This window comes from Merops nubicus, unplaced genomic scaffold (assembly GCF_000691845.1).
Source record: "Merops nubicus isolate BGI_N331 unplaced genomic scaffold, ASM69184v1 scaffold8909, whole genome shotgun sequence".
NCBI classification, from domain to species: Eukaryota; Metazoa; Chordata; class Aves; order Coraciiformes; family Meropidae; genus Merops; species Merops nubicus.
This window is the reverse complement of record NW_008628974.1, coordinates 1,148-10,874: the sequence shown is the minus strand read 5'-3', so window position 1 is coordinate 10,874 and position 9,727 is coordinate 1,148. Positions and strand designations below refer to the sequence as shown.

The following is a 9,727-nucleotide window of genomic DNA, read 5'->3' as shown; positions in this document are numbered from 1 at the left end:
AATATAATGAGGTCACTAAAAGAATGAAATCTTCAGCTCCTTTTTTTTCAGGCACCTTCTACAGGAAGAAATCCAATAAAAACCAAACCTTGAAAGGACTGGGTGTGTCTCTAAAATTAGCTTTGCATGCTGTTGTAACAAAGGTCAGCAAATGGCACTTATGGCTAAAGTGACAAAGTTTCAAATGTTTTAACAGTTCTTCACATTCACATGGCTTAACTGAAAATGTTGGCAGATATTCTCAAAATTCCAAGAAGCTGTTACAAAATAAGTATTTGGAATACAAAGTTGTAAGTTGAATATTTCAAATGTGAAATCTGAAAATACAACTGACAGGTGGCGTGGCAGTCAATGTTGATGGTTTTCTGAAGGTGGGTGCAGATGCTGAAAGTGCTTTTTAAGGTAGTGCTGCTAGGTTTCAGAATTTGGTGTCTCAGGATAGCCGAGGAAGGATTTCATCCCATATAAAAGCCACAAGTATTGTACCTGAAAGAGGAATTACAGAAAGGACCTTTATTTAAATGTATTTGAGAAGCACACAGTACTGGCATTGAAAATAAACATTGTCTTTGTTTATTTTAATTTGTTTGACCAGGTGAATCCAACACGTGCACCTTCCTGCTGCTGTCAGGCCTGTGTTCTTTGCAGCTGGGTGTGGAAACACCTGAACCAGCAGCAAAACCTCTGCTCCTCAGCGGCCAGGACAAGGCTGAGTTTGCTCACAGGGTCTGTTCTGACACCCACACCAGGTTTAGGTGCTGCAAGCAGGTGTGTCATCAAGTTACAGATTTGGTTTGGGTTGGAAACGACCTTCAAGATCATCTAGTTCCAAACCCCCCACCATGGGCAGGGACACCTCCCACTAGACCAGGTTGCTCAGAGCCCCATCCTCCCTGGCCTTGAAGACTTCCAGGGATGGAGCTGCCACAACTTCTCTGGTGCCAATGCCTCACCACCCTCAAAGAACTTTGTCCTTATATCTAACCTAAATCTCCCCTTTCAGTTTAAAGACATTACCCCTCATCCTATTACTACATATCCATGTAAAAATAGTTCCTCTACACAGTGCAGTGGTTTGGGATGATTGTTTGTTTTGAGGATCATTCTAGTTTAGGGTTTATTCTGAGGCTGAAAATTGGTAGAGATTGTAGTTCCTTCATGAGAATCACAGAATATTTCAGGTTGAAAGACATAGAATATCTGAAGTTGAAGGGGACCCATAAGGATGACTTGAGTCCAAAGAAAGGCACCTAAATACAATTTATTGATTTTTTTTTTTTCTCTCTTGGAAAAAAATCAATATATTCTGTTTCAGAAATGAAGAAGATTCTGGCTGACAGCAATCATCACCCAGAGCTTGCATTTTATGAAGCTTCCTAGATCACAAAAATGCTTACTGGAAGGAACCCTCTCTAGTCAGGACTGTTGCCTATGCTCGGTAGGTCAGTGTGGCTTTATCCGGCTGAGTGCCACAGACCTCCACGGATGGAGACTATAGCACTTCTCCAGTAACTTATGTAAATGTTGCTGCACCCTTCTCCTCAAGGTTTTCCTTGCTGTTACATTGTCTGCCACTAAAAAGAGTTAATCTGTCATCTTCGTAACCACTCTTCAAGTAACAGTTGACAGCTCTTAAATAATCCTTTCACTTCATCCTTGCCAGCCTAAACAAGTCCAGTTCCCTCAAAGATCAGGTACTCCAGGCCTTTCACCACCTTGGCAGTCCCTCTGTTTTCTCCACAGTCCTCTGGAACTGGGGGACGCCAGACCAGACATGTTCCAGATGCCACCTCACAAGCACTGAGTAAAGGCAGATGATGATGTCCAATGATGTGTTGACCCCACCTCTCTCAATCGTGAGGTCTGTCTCACAGAGAAAACAACAAACAATTGTAACAAATTCAGAGTCAGGTCACTGTTGAACATCCTGAGGACTATCAACTCCAGCACTGACACCAGGGTATTCTGCATCTTATTGGCCATCAGCCAGATGTCCACCTGTTGATTCTTCCATTTTGAGGTCAGTGCTCTAGCCAGTTTTCATTCCATTTAACAGTCTTTTTGTGTGATCCCTGATTCTTTGACTTTGAACCAAGAATGCTGTGGGAGATGGTGTCAAGAGCCTTACTGAAGTAGAAGACACGACCTAGGCTGCTCCGCCCTCATTCCCCGACATTCATTCCATCACCGAGGGCAGTCACACGGGCCGGGCACGGGCTGCCCTCGCGAAACCTGTGCTGACAGTTGCTGATGGCCTTTGTGGTTTTTACATGGCAGGAAGTGGATTCCAAGATTAGCTATTCCACCATCTTCCAACTAGCTTATAGTTCCCCAGCTTCTCTTCCTTCTCCTCCTTTTAAGGAGGCAGGCATGGTATTAGCACATTCCCAAGTGTCAGGAACCTCCTCCAACTGCTGTAATGTCTCATAAATGATGGACAAGCACATTGCCCAACTCTTCCAGCACTTTCAGGTGGATCCCAGTGGAGCCAATGGATTTGCATTCATCGAGCTTCTCTGTGTTGTTCCTAGCCTGTGGCTCCCCCACTATTTATTGCCTCCTTTCCAAAACCTTGCTGTTCTACACAGAGGTTTAGTAGCAAATTTTGCTTGGAAGATTGGGGGGAAAAAAACAAACAAACAAACAACAAAGACCTGGCATAGCTCAGCCTTTTCCATGTCATCCATCACTAGGTTGTCTTCCCCCATCTGCCAAGGGACCTGCATTTTCTCTGGACATTTTTTGTAACTCTGGATGTCTCAAGTATAAGTTCCAGCTGAGCTTGGACCTTCCTGATTTTGTTCTTAAGTGCCTGTGCAAAGCTTTTACACTCCTCCTTTGCTGCCTGTCCCTGTTTGTACTCCTGACATGCTCTCCTTTGTTCATAGGGAAGCTCCTCATCTAGCCAGCAGGGAAAGGCTTTGCGTCAAAATTCCCACTCTAACTACACAACAGATTCTTCCTGCACATCCAAATGTGCTAACTGAGCTCTCAGTAAGCTTTTTTCAAAAACCACCTGCCACGGGATACTTGTGCCATTTGTGGCAGCTTCTGAGGGAATTCATGCTGACCTTGCAGTCCCCTGAACAAACACTATTTGGTTCTCCTGAAGTCCAAAGTCTGAACAGCTCTGCTCTTTACCTTCCCAGTCTTTCTCCAGACCCTGAACTCTCGTGAGAACTACAACCCAAGTGGCCACACTCATCACTAGTTCTTCCCTGGTTGTGAGCAGGTCAAGCACAGGATTACCAGTCACTGGCCCATTCGTATTTAAACTAGACTCAATCAGTGAGAGTTTTCTAGGAACATCCTGGATTGCATTCACTCACTACATGAGAGTTGCTCTGCCAGATGATGTATCCATGGCTGAAAACCCCTAGGAGGACCAGGGTCTAGGAGCAGAAGGCTTCTTTGTTGAAATTCTCCTTTATTATCAAGCCCCCAAGATGCTGATTGCTCCACTGCATGTGGGCTTGCAATTCTTTCTGTGCTAAGCTCCATAGTTAAGTACTGAACTTGATGGAAACCTAGGAAATCCTTCTCTTCTAAACTGAAAGGAAGCAGAGCATCCCAAGGATTTACATTTTAACAGCTGCTTGGTTTGGAGTTCTCTCCCTTTTAAATTAAGAGACAGCACTCAGTATGTTCCGTATGCCAACTAACGATAAACCACTGTTTATGAATTTTCACAGAAATGTAACTTTACTCCCTAACTTCATTCTAAATTCCTCAAGTCATGGCTCCATTTGTGTTAACATCTGCTGATGTTCTTACTCGAGTTGAAATCCCCTGAAGGTTTTCTGCACAGCAGTTCTGCAGGGTGCATCTTGCTACATAAGCAGAATAATGTGTTTCAGAATGCCTCTTGTTTCTGTAGATCACTCACCAAAATATTAAATCTGAAGTACTTACAACGTGGAAAATCTCAGAATGCTTAGTGGGTCAGTTAATGTAACAGAAAGCTAAACTTGAATGCTGAGAAATATCAGTGATATTTCAGCAGCTCAGCAGCTTTACCTTAGACATTTCATCAGCTACTAACTGGAATGGTGCACAGGCTTTCATCCAGCTGACTCCACTGTTCAGTCATCCTGTGTGTATAGTATATCTAATTTAACCAAACTGCATTAAAGTGAATATTAGTTAGACTAAAAATTCTGTCTCCATTTTTGACTGAGTCAGTGCAAGTAGAACATGCACAGCCATAAACCCAAACAAGAAAAAGAAGTTATTTGTTCTAACTGGAGCTCTTTGAGGTGTTTCCTGTGTAAATTTCACACGCTGTTGTACCTTCACCACTGTTGCACCTTCTAATGGGATTAAGAGTCATGAAAGAATTTGGGATTAGCAGACTGCTTCTTTATATACCCTCTAAGCAGAAGGCTCCAGATTTGTAGGGACTAACTGTAAACAAGCAACAGCATGAAGTATTGCACAGAGCACTTTCATCTGCACACAACTAGAAGTTAAAATTAACAGCTTCCAAATTAAAACCATAACTTAATCTAGGAATATTCCAGGTACTAATATTTTGTATTCTTAATCTAAAACCAGACTGTTTCCAATGGTGATTGGGGCAAAAACATAGAATGGGAACTGCGAAGTTTAGACACTATGGAGATTAAAAAGGATTTAATATTATAATAGTAATGACTGAGAAAACATATTTTAAGCACTTGCCCTAATACCTGTGGGTTTCTTGTGTTTTTTTTTTTTTCTTTGTGGTTTTATTTGATTGTTTTTAAATTAATTATCCCAATGTTCTTGCCCTGTCACAAAGCAAGAAAGAAGGTGCACACTAACAAGTATGTTTCTCTTTTTGAACTTGGTCAGGCTAATATTTACTTTCTGGTAGCCTCTTCTCCTTTTGAATCTTCTGCTAGAAACTACAAATGGGCCTTTGGTCAGTGTGAGAATTTGCAGGAACCCAAAGCATCCCAAAAGCATCTAAACTCGGAACATGACATCTTAATGAAACAATTATATAACTTAACATGGCTGTTTCCTGAGAAAAAAAGTAATCATATTTAATGAATGAAACTGGTGTTTAAAACTCAGTATTAGTATTTACTAATACTAGTTTAAAACTTAGTATTAGATACCTGAACAGTGTTACAGGTGCTCTGCAAAGAACATTAAACAAGTTTAAAATATGTAGCTTACATCTGCAACACAAACCCATGATTCTGAATGACTATTCTACACAGTGAATTATAATTCACCATATCCTGAATTTTAAAACGGAAAACGAGCAGGCTATCAAATAAAGAATAGCTCTTTTTTGAACTATGTACTAAATGACACTTTCTTGAATACATAAAGCATTAAGAACTTACCTAAGGATGGTGCTATCCAATACACCAGTGAATAACTCAAAAATTTGTCGTAGAAACAATTTGCATGCAATGAAAAAGCCAGTGCTGGGTTAAATATTGCTCCTGTGAGATTTCCACCTGCAACAAAGTGTAAACAATATGAAATGAAAATATTTTCATATTTCTTTTGAATGAATATTGAAATGCACATACACAATACTACAAGGAGTGTATGCCCCACAATAAAATTAATTACCAGAAATTATTTGAACAGATAAACTCTTCTGAAGTTATTTACCTGATGATACATTTGGCAGTTTAACTGTTTTCTAAAATGCTTTAAAATAAGTGTAGGCTATAACTTCCTTTCTCTCTTTCTAGCAAACATTCTTTGAAGAGATGGTTTGGCTAATGTTGAATGTTTCTGTTGATAAATAAGCTGCTTTGCTAATAGCCCACATCAGGCTTTTAGAAGAGACTGAAACTGCACAAATACTAATAAACAAATACTGAGGTTTCATTACACCCCCGTGTCACAGAGAACACAGATGCAAGGTAATGGAAAAAAAAAAAACAAAAACCTGTCAAGTGCTGTTGTTGCTAAGCTGACCTCTGTACTTCTTGATAGAGCACTAATATTATCAGTTTACAGAACACAAAGATTATCATGTGGTAATAACTTGGGGAAAAGGCTTCACAAGCTTTCTACACGTTATCTGAAGAAAATAAAAGCAAACCTCACTCCCCTCTCTTGGAAAAGGAAGCGTAAGGAAGCCAAGCACCTTTCCTTGCCTCTGACTCGAGATGTAGATGAAGTTGCCTGAGCACACTCTAAATAACAAGATACAAATGTGTTACACTGTGGGGACTAAACTGTAACTGCACTGGAGATGAACCCGGGAGTGGGTTTAATTCTGACCCGTGTTGTTCCTCTCACCGCAATCCTGAGCAAAAAGCATTGCTCAGAAAATTTATCTGTATTTCTGCACTGTTAGTTACTAACTGCCCCACATCTGTGTTATCTATTAACTTAATGCCATAAAATATTAGAGGTTTTTGGCTATTTGATTTCTTAAAGCTTATTCTTGATTTCCTCTAAAGCCAGCATGAGCTTTGGACTTAGCCTTTGTACAACCAGCATGCTGCTGCAATCACCATTTGTTATGAGTGTGCAAATCACCAACCAAAAGTTTGTCATTCCCTTCTTTATTTATTTTTCTATATGCTCCTTATTATTTCTTTGGCCATCATTACAGTTCAGGAAGGTTTTAATCTTTGTTGAACTACACAGTTTACTCTGGTTTTACACTTTTTTTGAACAGTGTCTCAGATTTACTCTGCAGTCTGTTATTCTGCACGTTGGCACATTAACAACTTCCACTGATGCCAGGAAGGCCATCTACAATAATTTACTTTGCTCTAATCTGTTTATGAATTGACTCATTGAATTGTCTGCTTCTGCTTTTATATCCACAAACATACATTTAAGAGTAGGATTTCGCTTTCAGGATACAGTTGCTCTTTCTGAAAATTAAACATTAGCCAGAGTTTTGACTGCTGTATTTCTTCAATATTCATTACTAATAACTACTGGAATATCAGCCATAAGCCAGGGCCACTAATATAATCCTGTTTTTAAATATTAATTAAACATCTTAGTCTGTGTGCCAGAAAAATGAATTTATGGCAAAAGAAGCATAACATCTTTGATACTGTATACATAAACACTTAAAAAGGTGAAGTAATGTGTGCTCTACACAACATGCGAGAAAGTAGTTGTAACTTTTGAAATTACTTAAGGCAAATGCAAAATTAGGAAGAAGCTTGGAATTAAAAATATGCATGCCATTTTTATCTTGATATATTAGGCTCAGAAAGATCTAACCCATTTCATACAACTCTGACTTCATTATGATATTGCCTGTAAATGAAAAAGCCCTCAGGTGTATTTTTTTCCTTCCCCTACTTAAATATTTTCCCAAAGGAAATAACCAAAATATTCTTTACCAAAGACATAATGTTTGCCTTTTCCTTCTTTTTAGTAGAAGAACTGGAGTCAAATGCAGGATTGGAGCTTTTATGTACAGTATGTGTGCTACTATCAAAATTTGGTCAGTGTAAGACTAAATGTAAAAAAAAAAACCCAAATATTTTTAACATTGAAAAAGTAGAAGAGCAACTAAAAGAACAGCTTGGGATTTTGAAAACACTGTATGATCTGATGTTGTTTGTTAAGAGTAAGTTGCAGGGCATACCTACGTAACCTTTACATGCAACAGGGACCTATCAACATTCATTTTTTCCAACAAATTCTTGTAGCCAACAGTATAAATACAACTGTATGCTGTGTGTGTGCATCAACACATTCAGATGGGTGTAAGCCACGGTGGTACGGTGCTCTGTCAAAATTTTACCCAAACCAAACTGGAATATGAGATATTTCTTCTTACAGACCTTTTTAAGACAGTAATAATTCCTCTTGCACTCAAGTTCCCTATAAAGAGTTAATGCAAGGGTGCAGGAGATTTCTTGAGAATGACCCAGCCCAGCTAAGTTAACAACCTGCTTGTCTTCAGAGCCTGTAGAGAACTTGGCCACGTGGCTAGGGCTACACCATGACACCCAGGGGATAATATGTGCACCAGACACTGGCCATGGCCACCTACCAGGCCCTTTGCAATTGCCTTGGCTACTTGTCATGCTGTCAGGAGGCTGCACTGATGGCTGTGAGAAGTGAGTCCCCCGGTCAGGAGCCTTGACTCAAAACAGAGAGGGCAGCAGAATGGGGGACACCCTGGAGAATGTTTGTGTGTAGACGTGGGCAGAGGGAAATTTTTGGAGAACCTCTAAAGTGTCCTCCCTAACCTTCCACTGCAGAAGAAATCTGTTGCAGTGCAAGCCTGTAACTTCATCACAGCAATAAAGAAATAGCAGCAGCCTGCTCCCACACTCCTTGTGTAACAGCTCAGTGACAGGAACCTCGGGGTTTCCACACTCCTCTACTTCAGGAGGCTTCAATCCACATCTTAGGGAAGCACAGGGCTCCTGGCTACTGCAGGGGCAGGCTGCCACTCCTCACCTTTCCTTCTGACCTGACTTCAGCCAAGAGTGCAACGCTTAGGAGGCTGGGAGCAAAGTGAAGAAGAAAGAACTAGATTTTCCACAAAGCAGGAGATAAAATTACACTCAGGATCTGCTGCCCAGATTTTTTTTTTTTTTTTCTTACAGTAGACTTGTTTCTAGATTAAAAGAAAAGGAAAGAAAAAAGTCTAGATGGCAGAGGGTGTTCTGCACAGACACAGACCTGCTGTGCATGTGCAGGAGACCTGGGTCTGGTGTTTCCTGGAGGGATATGCAGATTGATGGCACTGGCTACCTGTAACAAGCCCAAGGGTACACCGAGGAAGGGGGCTTGATACAAGGCTTCTCCTTCTAGAAAAAGAAGGAGAGGAGGCCAGCCTGGCCAAGGACAGGGGCCACGAACACTTGGTATGAACTAGCAAAAAGAAAGGCAACATGACACCTATGATTTTATATCACTATTTGCTAAGCAGCAAAAGAATGTTAAGAATCAGGAATCCAGCTTTTTGTGCTTGTAGAAGAAGAGGGATAATCTTTGGCTACATTTTTACTGAGCCATTCAGAAATATATTCAACGTGCCAATATGCATTGACATGCTGCCTCCACCTTCACAAATTAATTTTAGAAAGTAGTTCAAATTGCTAAGTTAAGTCTCAAAATTCTCCACAGATTTTTAATCTTTCACGTATTAGCTAATTTCAGCCAAACATAACAAGAAAAGGTTTTTTCATTAATACATCTGAAAATCTGGCCATGCTTTATTCTGCTATATGTTATGATGTCAGACAGCATAATACAGTTAAACTTTTTGGACTAGACGTCAATGACATCCCAGAGGTCTGCAGCTAAGAGAGTGATCTCCCTCTCTCATCAACGGATTTGATCATCTCCTAGATGACTTCCCCTCTGGTGGGAGCTGTAGAACAAGCACAGAGCTCCGAAATCATCTCTCACCTCCCTGTACCCCACCCAAACTACAGAACCTCATACCAGTACAACCTGCTCCCTGCAGAGAGGCCTTCGACAAATGACAGAAATCTGGTGCTTCACTGGGGACAACGGGGAGCATCAACAGTCAGCAGAAAGAAGCTCAGACTGGCTCCCCTCACCTCTTCCTCCCCACTGACCCAGAGAGGGGCTGTGCAGGTGACATTGTCCCACCGCTGGGAAGCATGAGGTGACAGGCAGGCAGGGGTAAGGACACGGCCACACAAGGCAGAGACAGGAGCCTTGTACATGCCACAATACAACAGGAAGCTCCGTTTTTATCTTTTTAAACATTCGGTTTCATGAGGTTTTAGAATTCCTCCATGTGCTCTACAAATAACCA

General features: G+C 40.8%; 1 protein-coding gene across 1 annotated transcript in view; it reads right to left on the bottom strand.

Annotated features, from left to right (window-relative positions):
- Positions 1 to 360: 360 nt before the first annotated feature.
- The window catches only part of AQP11 (aquaporin 11), a gene marked incomplete at its 5' end in the record, with an annotated part of 10,509 nt that continues 1,142 nt past the window's right edge, over positions 361 to 9,727 (bottom strand). Inside the window, 2 exons of the mRNA XM_008946838.1 lie at positions 361 to 486; positions 5,337 to 5,453. Of these exons, the coding sequence (XP_008945086.1) occupies positions 434 to 486; positions 5,337 to 5,453 (170 nt within the window). The remainder of the gene's footprint in view (positions 487 to 5,336; positions 5,454 to 9,727) is intronic.